General features: G+C 51.7%; 4 protein-coding genes across 4 annotated transcripts; 3 read left to right on the forward strand and 1 right to left on the reverse strand.

The window, feature by feature from the left end:
* Positions 1-3,743: 3,743 nt before the first annotated feature.
* On the forward strand, positions 3,744-6,408 carry APUM2 (Pumilio 2; the record flags this gene model as incomplete). The annotated part of the gene is made up of 4 exons (XM_066129779.1): positions 3,744-3,882; positions 3,949-5,384; positions 5,437-5,992; positions 6,050-6,408. The coding sequence occupies 4 exons, from the start codon at positions 3,744-3,746 to the stop codon at positions 6,406-6,408; spliced, it is 2,490 nt and encodes an 829-aa protein (XP_065985614.1).
* A 1,542-nt stretch (positions 6,409-7,950) lies between these two features.
* G6M90_00g015880 (uncharacterized protein) lies at positions 7,951-9,295 on the forward strand (the record flags this gene model as incomplete). The annotated part of the gene is made up of 3 exons (XM_014693454.1): positions 7,951-8,679; positions 8,734-8,964; positions 9,017-9,295. The coding sequence occupies 3 exons, from the start codon at positions 7,951-7,953 to the stop codon at positions 9,293-9,295; spliced, it is 1,239 nt and encodes a 412-aa protein (XP_014548940.1).
* Positions 9,296-10,145: 850 nt separating this feature from the next.
* nnf1 (Kinetochore protein) lies at positions 10,146-10,890 on the forward strand (the record flags this gene model as incomplete). Its single annotated transcript, XM_014693453.1, has 2 exons — positions 10,146-10,531; positions 10,602-10,890. 2 exons carry the CDS (start codon positions 10,146-10,148, stop codon positions 10,888-10,890), a joined length of 675 nt encoding a protein of 224 aa, XP_014548939.1.
* Positions 10,891-11,649: 759 nt separating this feature from the next.
* On the reverse strand, positions 11,650-12,945 carry G6M90_00g015900 (uncharacterized protein; the record flags this gene model as incomplete). The annotated part of the gene is made up of 2 exons (XM_014693452.1): positions 11,650-12,334; positions 12,395-12,945. 2 exons carry the CDS (start codon positions 12,943-12,945, stop codon positions 11,650-11,652), a joined length of 1,236 nt encoding a protein of 411 aa, XP_014548938.1.
* Between the last annotated feature and the right edge of the window lie 451 nt (positions 12,946-13,396).

A 13,396-nucleotide genomic window follows, 5' to 3' on the forward strand; every position in this document is an offset into this window, starting at 1 on the left:
AGTCAATGCTGGGAGGGCTGTCGATAAATGCATTACGAATACTCCGTACTCCGTATCAGCGTCGGTGTATTAGTATGCGCCAGGTCGGGCCTCTCTTTGGCTGACCGTTGGCCATCTCTTCTTTCAATGGTCAGTCGGAAATTCTTCATAGATTGGGCGGCTCAACAAAGACGATGCTGATGGCCCATAGCGCGGGTCAACTTGTTTCGTTGTCATGTGTGTGGGTGGGTGTCTTTCATGCGAGCGTGAGTGCGGGATGCATCTTCGAGGGGCTAGGAAATGCAAATTTGTAGACTGTGTGACATGCATAGTCGAGCTGTGGCCTTGATAATGCATCGACGGCGAGTGCACTACTTGACTTTCAGTCCATGCACGCTACGACACTCGAGTGGTGTGGTCAATGGTGGGTAGAGGAGATGCATGTGGGAGAGGTTGTTACACCCGTGGAGCAGATGGCTGTAGTTCCTATCACTGGTTAGGTTGGACATGTTTGTGGGTCATGTTTGCCTGACAGCTTGACCTGCTCTTTCCCGTTAAAAATTGTTTGCTCTTGCCGACTCCGTCTGGAGATGTCCATGGCGAGAAGAAATCGAGGACCAGATGCTGGCCGGACGAGGCAGATCCAGTGCTTAATTTATCGACAGTCTGCCCTGTCTGTTTGGTAAGGGCAGCGATGCTAGAATGCGTCCAAAGGGGGGGGATATAACTACCTAGGTACCAGGCATGGGACCCCTCGGATTGCCCTCATCAGACTACCGGTCCCTAGCTTAGGTATGTAGTAGACCTTTGACGATGATGATGATGATGATGATGACACATGATCCCACAACCGCAGAGTGCTCGGCTTGCGCAGTTTGCTACAGGGCGTACGGACTATTGAAACGTCCAGTCCTCGGGTTTGTTTTCTGTACCGTCTGGTGCGTTGTGCGTTGTGCATCGCCTTTGCCCTCCATGTCACTGAAACTGTCTTCGTCCAATATCATTCCCACCCTCGGCCGTCACCCCGTTACACTCTCTCTCCCTTCAATAAAGACGGCTCACGAACGATTGCCCGGCCCTTTGATCGTCTGTCACTCCTCTTTCCGTGCCCATAATCTCAGCGCTATCTGCCCATTCATCGCCTCCTCTCCGTACTCTGTACCCTCGAACGCGCTCGTGGCACCCTGGTGTTGTGTTGTGCCTGTGCAACCAGGGAACACAGTGACGGAAAGCAGGCGTAACATTCTACACACGAGCACCAGACCCTCTCAGGGCTCCGTACTCTGTATGCCTATATGCCTACTTCTAAGTAGCCTACTATTGACTAAAGTAGTAGACTCGTCGGTACTGGGAGAAACTACCAAGTTCGATGCTGCAGGAGCGAGGAAGGGTCCAGATGTCCTGCCACCGCCCTGCCTCTGATGTCCCTTTGAGCGATTGGCCCTCCCATCTGTGCTCTCGTTATCTAGACCAGTAGCCTTCCGTCTCATCATCTTTTTCATTTTTGCCTCGCTCCCATCTTGCTTAGAGCCGTTGATCAATTTATGCCCCCGCTTGTTCCTTATTCCTTCACACCAAACTCGACTCTTTTCTTCGTCTCTGGCTTCTCCTCCCAGCCGATGCCTGCCAAACCTGCCCACTCCTCCCCACCCAGCGCGGCCGTCCTCCCTTGGTCGAAAATCTGTCTCGGCCATCATTCCTCGCAATTATTATCCCTGTGCCGAAAGGGACATTTTCGTTCGACAGCGCTATTTTCCCGCATTCCCGTCTAGCTTGTCTCGTCAAGAAAGGAAATACTGGCCCCTTGATCGCGTTGCATTGGATCCGCCCCTTCTGGTGGCCCTGGCTCTTCACCAACATACATCTACATTGCTCGCGGCGCCTCCACGATTTGTTGGCTCTCTCTCTCTCTTCTACCGGGACCAACATCTCTTTGTCTATATTTGTCCATTCGTCACAGTCACCGCACTGCAGTCGGCTCTTTCACTCATTGCCGCTCAGCTCTGGCCACGTATATTTTCGGCCCGAAGCTTGTGGTTGGTTTATACTTTGTCCATTGCCGGAGACACCCTCTTGTACATGTCGTCTGCAGCCCGCCTACTTCGTACCTATCTGTCGAGTCAGACTCTCAGCCGAAGCATTTTGCTCGTCCATCTCGCACATAGTATATTGATCGATACAAAGTTTTAATTTTACGGACAGAAGAAGGCTTTTGGCACCAACGCATCAGACAAGGATTTAAAGCTCGGCACTCGGAACCGCCAAAACCTGGGAAGAGTCGGGAAAAGCCAACAATCAGTCTGACGGCGGATTGCACAGTCCCTACCGCCAAGCCATCACCAGCACAGCACAGCACGTCATTTTCGCTGGTTGCTTTTCTCGATCTGTAAGTACTTGAAATTTACACCGCGTCTCGTTGACTTTGGCTTCCCCACCTCGGCGCCGTTGGCGACCTGAACTGGCTGTGTGTTATTTCGATTTCGATCGCAACTACCGACAGACTCAATGGCCCGGCTTGGTGCCACATGCATCTTCGCATCAGCCTTACCAACCAAAGCGATGCTCTGCCCCGGTTTTTTGTCTCCTCCACACTTGAGCATAATCCCAGCCCATTGATGCCCTCCGACACACTGATACAAATTGCTACTCAGAAAACAGTGATCATATTATGTGAGCGGGAGCCCTTGTGCTGACAGGCCTTTGAGCGCAGTGCCTCTTGTCTCTGTTTAGATGCAAAACCGTCATCATAACCGATAATCGTCAAGAACTGTCTCAAGAGACTGGAGACCCCGCTCGAGCTACATTTCTCATTTTTGCATGGTGTGGCTATTGCCGTTTTCTTTTTCCTTGGACACGAGAGCATCTGGAAAATTCAGATCTCTTTACGTGCCCTGTCGCTGCGATTCAAGAACCCCGGTCACTCTGAGATAGACGGCCCCATTGACACAAGGGAACCCGAAACTGAACAAAGCCAAGCGACTCGCGTCGAACACTGCTGTCAGAGGATCAGAGGTATTTGATCCGGCATTTTTTTGTGACTGTGGCCGTTGCCTCCCTGTCCAACCCCGAACTTTATCAGAAGCCTGTCCGGCGGAGTCTATTTTGTTTTATAATTTTCCTGTCCTTTATATAGCCCAGACACCACCCACCAAAAATCCGTCCTGTCGACACGACCACCTCGATCTACCACGCTTGCACCAGGAAAAAATATGGCCACTTCGGTAAGTTGCGTCGATTACTCTGTACCGCCGTCTGCATCCCTTCGACCAACCCTTTTTCTTCGCCGCATCAGTCCCATCAGTGCAGTGCCAGCCAAGCCAAAAATTTGGACCCTTGCCGCTCATGCCTGCGGCGATGCTAGCGCCACGGGCCTCGACGTCAGAGGGGCTTGTGTGTCTCAAGGCTGCGCCAGACTAGCGCACGCGGAAGGGAGGCCTGGCAGTCTAGCGGCCTGGCAGCCTGGATCGCCCGGGGTCAAATGGGTCAGCACTCTGGGACGCCTATGTCGCCTCTGGCATTCCCAGACAGCAGAGCCCAGGCCCAGGCTCCCCACGCACGACCACCCACACTCCATGTTTGGTTTCGGTTTCGTTTTTTGGCACGGCTGTCTCTTGACACGCTGACACGGGCTCCGGCTTTTTTGTCCTGTGTTCGGTTCTGCGCCCGCTTCGCCTTCTCATCATCTCAAATTGTTCATAACCATCACTGACTTTCGTCCTCGCTCCCCTTAGGCGCGGTCGAGGGCCGGATTTTATTCTTTCAAGATGCCACCGGGTTCCAACGATAAATCTCAGCATCAGCAGTCAATGGGGTCTGGTTTCCCGGGCTCCAATCTGTATCCCAACTCCAACATTTGGACTGCTTCCATATCCAACGCCAGAGAGCGCTCCATCGGCAGCAAAGGTATGTTTTCGCCTATCCCGACACACCAAGACTCATGTGTACTTATCCAACTTTTCTCTTTCCCAGAAACCGAAGGTAGTCCTTCCGGTTCCAGCGCCCTTGCTGCCAACTCGGAGGCTGATGTTTGGGGAGCATCAGGCCCTTGGAAGACAGAACACCCTGCTCGATCAGTTAGCACCTCCCCGAACCGGACCCGCGATGCTGCCATCTCGAACGGCGCTGCTTACTTCGACCATACCCCATCCGCGATTGGTGTGAAGAAGGGCAGCTTTGGCAGTGGTCACACCCTCCCAGGCGATGCTTCCGCCTATTCTTCTACCTCTGCCTTTACATCACAAAAACTGCCCGCTATGGATGCTTTATACATGGAGGCGCTTGCCCAGTTTCCGGGGGTCCAGTCAGTCTCTCGTGAAGCCGGTATGCCCCCTTCACGGCAATCTCAAGGCTCGCCTGCCTTCCAACAGGATATATACCGTGGTCATACGCCAAGCAACTCCATCCATTCGCAAAGGGCCATTGGTAATCACGCACCATCTTTTTCAACCCAGAGCGCAAACCAAAGAGCCTTCAACCTGAACAAGCAAATCGATGACGAGCTGGCCTACCAGACTAGTCGTCGGCTGGGTTTGGACAATGCTAGTAGTGGTTCAAACACTTTCAACCCGACATCACAACCATTTCAGTTCAACCCTGGATCACAGTCCTGGATGACTGAACCTTCCAGCTCTCGATATGACAGTAGTATGGATACGGACACCATGGCGGCACAGTACATTAAGAGGGGGTCTATTGACAGGATCTCTGGCTCCCCGGCTTTCCGCTTGGAGAGCGGTAACAGCCCTCGCAACTATGCTGTAAACCCCGACACTTTCCCAGCCAGGCCGTCATCCCGGGACCACCGATCCAACGAAACAGAAAGACGAGGTGTTCCCGCGCAACATTTCACCGGCGGATTCGCACCTTCGTTTTATCCTGGCCAATACACATTTGCCAACTTGCCTCCCCAATACGCTCCCAGCTATATTGATCCATATACGCAAAACTTTCGCAACGCCATGATGTCAGGCTACGGCATTCCTCCTGTCCCTTCAGCATATTCGCTCGCCGCCAATCTGCCCCCCGTTCGACCCTCGAGGGATCAGGATCCTGGCAAAGGCGTTCGCAGTGTGCTCTTGGATGAATTCCGTCTTAGCAATAAATCGAACAAGCGATACGAGCTCAAAGACATATACAACCACCTTGTCGAGTTCAGTGGCGATCAGCATGGCTCGAGATTTATCCAGCAGAAGTTAGAGTCAGCCAACAGCGATGAAAAAGATCAAGTATTCCGAGAGATTGAACCAAATGCTATTCAGTTGATGAAGGATGTCTTTGGTAACTATGTTGTTCAGAAGTTTTTCGAACACGGCAACCAAGTGCAGAAGAAAGTATTGGCTGAGAAAATGAAGGGCAAGGTGGTAGACCTTTCAGTACAGGTCTATGCTTGCCGTGTCGTTCAAAAGGTACGGCCATCTGATTTCTGCAGATATAATTCTTGCTGACAAATTTGACCAGGCTCTCGAACATGTGTTAGTTGAACAACAAGCCGAATTGACAAAGGAGCTTGAGCCAGAAATTTTGCGTGTCATTCGCGACCAAAATGGCAATCATGTGGTCCAGAAGATTATTGAACTGGTTCCAAGACAGTGCATTGATTTCATCATGAACGCAGTTAGGGGCCAAGTCACTGCCCTTGCATCTCATACGTACGGCTGCCGCGTCATTCAGCGCATGCTAGAGCATGGGACAGAGAGCGACAAGATGGAGATTATGATGGAGTTGCATGCGTCTGCCCAGATACTCATCACGGATCAATATGGCAACTATGTGGCACAGCATGTCATTCAAAACGGCAAGCCTGAAGATCGAGCCCAGATGATTGACCTTGTTATGGCCCAGCTGCTCACTCTTTCCAAACACAAGTTTGCGTCCAATGTCGTGGAGAAGTGCATCGAGCATGGTACAGCTGAGCAGCGAACCAGTATTCGAGAACAGCTTACCACCGTGGGTAGCGATGGGACCAGCCCACTTCAGCAGATGATGCGAGACCAATATGGCAATTATGTTATTCGTAAGTCACACCAACTTGTTAAAAGTGCGTTTTGCCCAAAGTTAACTTATGTGCCAGAAAAACTCCTTGGCCAACTTGAGGGCAGGGAGAGGGAGATGTTGGTGGAAGAGATCAAGCCTCAGTTTTACGCCTTGAAGAAGAATGGAACATCCCGGCAGCTTCAGGCTCTGGAGAAACTTCTTGGCCTAGGATCCGGCGGCTCTCCTTCGAGGAATGACGCTGCATCCGCTCAGACAGACCTCAACTCCGCTGCGGACACCCCGGCTCTCACCAACGAAACCAGCAGCCCGCAGAGCAGCAGCCCACGCAGTGCTCATGCAAGCGCTGTTAGCATTCCTGCTGAAGAGAGTGGAAACAAGACATCTGATGAGCTGTCTAACATGATCGATCTTCAGGTGCGAGAGGAAGAAGCCTAGCTGACACGCTGCGGATCAATCTGTGTACGGGGATGACGAAGTGGCAATATGACTGTCGCGGTTCCCGACCGCGTCTTCGTTCCTTTCCACTATTTTGTATTAACGACAATAAAACAAAGTCCTATGGCATCAAACTCGCAGACACACGGCGGCGCAGAAGCACATCCACCTCACGCCGTCTCGCATAGATAATGTCCATCCTTACAGCAGCAACGTTTACAAATGCATATACGCATACTCGATACAACTTACTAATATTTGGCATTGGCAAGAGAACTGCATCTCCTTGACGGAGTTGATCGTTCTCGGGGGGAGGAGGGGGATTTTCTTTGAAAAAAAATATTCACGTTTGCACCACTTCACGTCGCTGGAACTTTCTTCAAACACCAAGAAGGCCGTACCATGGTGGCCTAAACTGGTGTACTAAATGCCTATTTCTTTCTCGGAACATTATTGGCGACAAAGCACAAAATATTCAAGGAAACTATTGGTTGTTTTAGTTTTTCCTTCTGTTTAGTATTGGAATGGTGACGCTTTTTGCTCTTATTTATTGGTTCTTCTGGGGACTCGGGCTGTGGGGTTCTGCAATGCTGGATTTGCAGCTTTCGCAAGCTGTCATTTTCTCCCATTTGGAGGGTTTTTGCATCCCGATGAAACGAATGAAACCGCTTGGATGAAACGGTTACAGGGGTTATGGTTGGAACATCTCGGCGAGATTTGGATGGGTTGAACTGGACTCTGGTTCGGGACTGTATTCTAGCGAGAACTGTATTGAGGGTTCTTCTTCCCTCTGATCTTGGAATTGTCCACTGTCCATGAGCGTTGTGCAGAAATGACGAGATTCAAAAGCGACGTGGTGTCTGAGGATCTGTTATGACTTGAGTGCCAGTGCGTAATATGACTGCGTGTCAGAAACCCATTCTTTGCGCTTAAATCTTGTTATATGTGGCTTGGTAGGGAGCCAACTATTGGGAAGTTCAAATGAAGGGTTGAGGCAGCGTGAGACGGATGGAAATGCGGCACGCAGGAATTCAGATAGTCTTTTGGGGGGGGAGCTCTTGAGCCCCTCGGCCGAACCAAGGAGGCGGGAACATTGAAGGGTTGTTGTGGCTTGCTCGACATTCCCCGCCAACAGTACGGAGTACATTCGAGGGAGTGAGTACTTACTTACTAAAGTAGTGCATGCTAAGTACCAGTGGACGCCGACAGCGACATCGCTGTGTTTCTAGACGCTACTTAAGTACCCTGGAATTAGTACGTAATTTGAAGTTCCCGAGTTCCACAACCATGCCTCCCATAGTTGAGGCTGCTTCACGCCTGCCCGTACTCTTTCAATTCCCCCATTTCATTAAATTCGCCCTCGAAAATTTACTCTTCAATCTTTAGTCCATACTATCACCTCGTCCACCCCGATGAAGCTACCTTTTCTATAGCGCCGTCACACAAATCACTCCCCGGGGTCCACCCTCCCCCTTCTTTGCAACTACTTGGTACTGGGACACCACGCCCGAGCTTGCGTTCCGTCGACCTCGATAACGAACGATGGCTACTGGTAGACTGAGCTTCTTATATCCGCATTTGCTGCGGGCGGCGCGAACATCCGTCACGCCCAGCACGGTGGCAACAAGATGGGTGGCTACGACGAGATCCAAGAGTTCGTTTGCCGCTAGGCATGGAAAGGCTGTTGAGCCGACTTGGAACAAAACCCAGGAAGCAGAGGCGCAATCTTCGCGGTCAACCGAATCAAAAAATGATGGCGATCAAGCCCCGGCACAGGAGGAGACGAAAGCCACCGAGGCAACAAAAACAACAGATACCAAGCAACCACGCGCCCAACCACGCGCCGCTGCGGACAAGATAGCAAGCCCGGAGCTTGAGCAGTCTTCTTCAGTGCAAGCTGAGACGGCGACAATGAGCTCGGCAGACTCCCCTACCAGTAAAGCAGGGGACTCGGCCGCTACTACCAAAGTAGCTGACTCTAGCAACGCCGCAGAGGAACCGAGTCAATCAACCTCCGACGTCGATTCTCCTGCTGCTCCTTCGCTCGAGGCTGTTCTACACATGCCATCCCCCGACAAGGTTGAACACCCGCATATGGCGCCACCACCTTATGTACATCACTTTGATAGCTACTCTCTGGTGAAGCAGCTGGAGGAGGGCGGTTACTCACGCGAGCAAGCTGTCACTTCGATGAAGGCGATCCGGAAAATTCTTGGTCAGAACTTGGATGTAGCGCAGAAGAGTCTAGTCAGCAAGAGCGATGTTGAAAATGTACGTGTCCAAAGTAAAACGCATGCAGCGTGATATGACTGACAAGGCTGACAGGAGACTTATCTCTTCCAAGCAGCCTGCTCGGAGCTGAGCACGGAAATCAAGAACAATCGCCGATTGCAAGAAGAAGAAATGAGACAACAACGGACGCATTTGCAGCACGAAGTCGATATTCTCACACAATCGCTTAACCAGGAGCTGCTGACTCTTAATGACGCCGTCCGTGGGCTATTCAATGACAGAAACATGGCTGTTCGAGAGGAACAGAAATCCGTCGAGAGTGCTGTGAGTTTGTCGGTGGGAGCCATACTTGATCATGTTAATAACCTCCAATCAGATCCAAAAAATCAATTACAAGATGAGTATTCTGCTCAGCAGCGATAGCAAGTCGGAAATTGAAGGCGTAAGATGGGTATTGATTCGACGTTCTGTTGTTGGCCTTGTCTTCTTGGCCATCCTCACCCTGGGAATGATTCGATATACGACATACCTGGCACAGCAGAAAAAGAAGGAATCAGAGAAGCGGAAGAGGGAACGTGAGAGGTTGAAGAGAGACGGGGGAAGAAATGACAACACTTCGGCGGCAGATGCAGCCATGATATTGTCTGCAAGCTAGAGAGACAGTTACACACACTTTCCTCTTGCCATATGGGGGCAATGACCTTGGCGTTGGAGTCTTGATTTGGCGCATCGAGTGTTAAGATGCAATGGGAATATTTGGAAATACCCCAATAGACCGGGTGGATAAACCAGGGACGAAGAAACGTCCTTTCGACGCGACGTCATGTATATATATTTACTTTGTCCATTTCAAGTATAAATGAGGATTGGCTATGGATGTAAATGCAGCCCATCCGCTACTATCAATAAGTCGCACCAGCTGAACCACACACGCAATCTTTTGGTAATATGGTCTAAAATACCACGTACGGAGTACACCTTCTAGATTTAAAAGAGCTGCGTCACCAACTTGACGCTTCATGATGTGGTTCACCAAGGCCCCAGACGAACATGTACATACATCCAATCACTCCTGGGCATAAGGAATTACGTCACAATAAAAAATTATTGCGAGTCTACACAACAAAGATTTAAAAAAAAAAAGCTGCAAAAGCACAATACGCCCACCCTTCCCCGGTGCCGTATGCAAGCCACCCCAGCCCATCATGTATATCGACACAAGTAGTATGCGAGTCCGACATGAGCTTCTATTCTCGTACCGCGCACCTTCTTAAAACGGCCAAAACAACCTACTACCCCTTGCCCCGCTAGCATCCTGCGGCAAGATCCTCCCCGCCGCCGCCCGTCACGTGGTGGTGGTGGTGGGGGAGTTCGAGTTCAACTCGTCCTCTGCAAGCCGCGTTTCGCGTCCCAACCTCGGCCGTTCAAACCGGCCCTCCACCACCCACCACAAAAAAGCACGTCGTCTGACCCATTGCGAAGTTTCCAGTTTTCCCACAAAAGACATGGCCACCGAGCCGGAGCCAGAGAAAACCGCCCAGCCGCAGAAAGAAGACGAGGAAGAAGCAGAAGGAGGAGGAGGAGCGGCCAAGCCGGGCCCCCGCGCCCTCCGCCTGCAAGAGATCTACGCGGCCTCGCTGGCCCGCACGCTCGACAAGCTCTCGTACGACAACGTGGCACCCTGCTACCCGACGATTGCGCGGCGCGCGTCCCCCGTGCTGCGCCAGGTGCAGGCCCAGATGGTCGAGCGGCTGCGCGACAAGTGCGAGAGGGAGTTTGACGCCATCCTCGGCGCGAGGCGCGTGGTGCGCAAGATGAACGAGCTCGAGGGGCTGGTTGCCGACGCGGAGGCGCGGAGAAAGCTGCACGGCGAGGAGGACCTCCCCACGCCGTAAGTTTGGATCTTCCCTTCTTCTTTTTTTCTTTAACACTTTTGTTAACAAGGGGAAACTGGATAACAGGGCGCATTTGCTATCGCCCGAAGAGGTGCTGCGGGCGCATTTAGGTCCCCGGCTCGCGGAGCAGAGGGGCTTGCTCAATGCCAGGCTGCAGACGACACAGGCGCAGAACGGGCTGCTGGCGGACCATGTCAAGGCGCAGAGGGAGGAGATCGACGCCTTGCTGGGGAAGCTGGATGCCGCGGTGGAGGATGTGCGGTCTGCGAATGGCGTACTGGGCGGTGTTGTGGGCGAGCTGGCCGGGGAGGCGAGGGGAATCGATGCCGACATGGGCGACGCCTCTGTTTCATGAACTGGTGCATGCATCCATCGTGACAGGGCTGCACTGGTCACAGGACGCTTTGGGACACGGAGGATAGCTTTGTTGGGCGCTTGGAGTTCACTGACTTTATAGATACCCAGGAATACAATACGCGCGACGACTCTTGCGGAATGGACAAGAGACATTTCAAGAACCAACATTTTGATCCTATCAAATGATTGCTATGTACAATAAAACATCGCCAACGCCAAGTCCCGATACCCAGATAGTGGCTGTACATTCATTGGAATATACCCAGAATCAACAAGATGAACACGTACCGAAAAAACTCCGCCCAATGAAGTAGTACCAAACCTTCTTTGTATATGATAATGCTCTTTCAATTGCTCCGTAAATGCACCAGATATATCGCCTGTCTTTGTAGTGATGAATCATCCTTCCAATGGGACCTGTTATGGCTTGATAGTGAATTTCCTCCGATCTCTTTCGGAAGGGGGGTTTAACAATGTCATCATGATGGCGTGAAAAAGAGAACTGCCCATATAGGTGGGACAAATCATGGCCAGGCTAAAGGGTCCAGATGGCAGTGCTTGGCATGCATTCGCCAAGAACGCCGGATTGCTCCGACCCGAGTCCATCGACGAACCTCATCTCATCCCATTGCTGCAAAAACCCAACGTCGAATTTTCAAAAGCATGAATCATGCCGTTCGAAATTGACATTCATGTAGAGTCCTCTCTTTCCAAGTGGCAAAAATCACAACCCGGCATACTGACAAACCCTTGACCTCTAAATCCTAGGGTTTTCGGTATGAATGACCTGCCAGGGTCCGAAAAAATCGATCTCGCCATATGTCGGAGGTAATACACGGACCATTTTACCGGTTCCCCAATCCACAAACCACTGTTTACCCTTGCTGATAATGTAGTTGGATTTTCGAGGACTCCTGAATAACAAGTTGCTATAGCATAGCTTAGCGTACAACAGATCGTGGGCGCTCGACCACTGATGTTCAGGGAACCACTTTCCCGTGTGCGGATCGATTGATGGGTTGGGATAAGAAGAGGTACTGATGCGACGGCTGAGAGGTTCGATTCTCGGGGGTGGGTTGGCAGATGCTTCCTGCAGCGGTTGCAGAGTTGGTGGTGGTCGGGTTGAAGACGATAAGCCAACATTGGAATCCGTTTGTGTCGTCGTGCTGGACAATTCCGGGCCTTCCACAGATGTCTCATTGTTTCTGGATTGCTCGGTAGAGACCGCATAACCGGGGAGCGCCGGTGATTGGCCCTGATACCATCGAATCCGTTGAATGCGAGGAATCGACATGTCACGGGGAAAATCCCGGTCATCAATAGGGGCGGCAACGTCGATGGCCGCAAATAGGGCTTCAAGCCATTTTACAAACGTGGCTAACTCGATACATGACAGAAGAAACTGGTCAGTCTCTGCCCTGATACGGATGACATATCGACGTCTTTTCTCAAATGTTAGTGCTCAAACGTCTCGACGATAGGGGGCCAGAGGACGAACTCACTTTGTATAGTCGGCTGCGATGCCAGCATCGGCGTGTATGAGGCTATAGCTCTTCTCAAGCTTTGACTTTCTCACCCACGGAGGGTTGTCGGGGCATATAGTAGGACCATCTCGGCTCCGGCCCCATCCCCAGTCCTTCTTAACGGTATACACGTTTAGGGCAGTTCCGTTTAGGGTGACAAAGTTGGTGTGCCAGTGACGATCCTCAGCTCGTTTTGTGGTGTTTTCAATCTCATGCTTTCTGGAGAAGACTCCTTCGATATACAGTGAACTTTGGTAATTAGGAAGTGACTCGCTTCCTTCTTCGGCTTCGTTTGACTGGTCGAACACCGCTTGGCTCCCTTTCCTCCGACCTGGCCCTGGATCCTCGCCCTCATCTGAGTCATTGGGATTGGGCTCGTAGGCCGGCGGTTGGGAAAGTCGTCGTGGTGGAGCGACCATTACGCGGTTGTAATACATATCCTCCTCCATGGAATAACGCCGCCGTAGAGGCGGCGTAGACGGCGCAGTCGGTTGTCCATCGTCACGGACCGAGACCTCGGAGGGGTCCATGGGAAAGGACCGGCTTATATGTACCGGGCTCGGTCAAGAAAGAACGGTAACGTCTAGTACCAGGCGGTCCAAGATGACGCTGCTAGTGTCAGGGCGTGTGCGACACTGCGTCACCCTTCTGCTAACAGGAGTCTCCGTAGATGGAGCGAGGATGAAGTTTGATCATAGCGACCCGCTCCAAAACATGACGGGTCAAGTGAGAAAGTGGCGAGGACGGGAGACACTCGAGAGAAAACCACGTCTCAAGGGCACAAGCGTGGGGGGGGTTTGACGAGTGTCCAGGATGTGGTTGCAATGCGGCGGCTCTTTTGTTAGTGTCGATGTGGACGGAGCAGGTAGAGTTTTGGGTTTTCGGGTGGGAACCGCGATGGAGCAAGGACCCAAAAATACCAATGTATCAATAAGAGGAATGCCGGCGGTGGATAGCTTGCAGAGTTGTATTGAAGTTGTA

Source organism: Metarhizium brunneum, chromosome 1 (genome assembly GCF_013426205.1).
Source record: "Metarhizium brunneum chromosome 1, complete sequence".
NCBI classification, from domain to species: Eukaryota; Fungi; Ascomycota; class Sordariomycetes; order Hypocreales; family Clavicipitaceae; genus Metarhizium; species Metarhizium brunneum.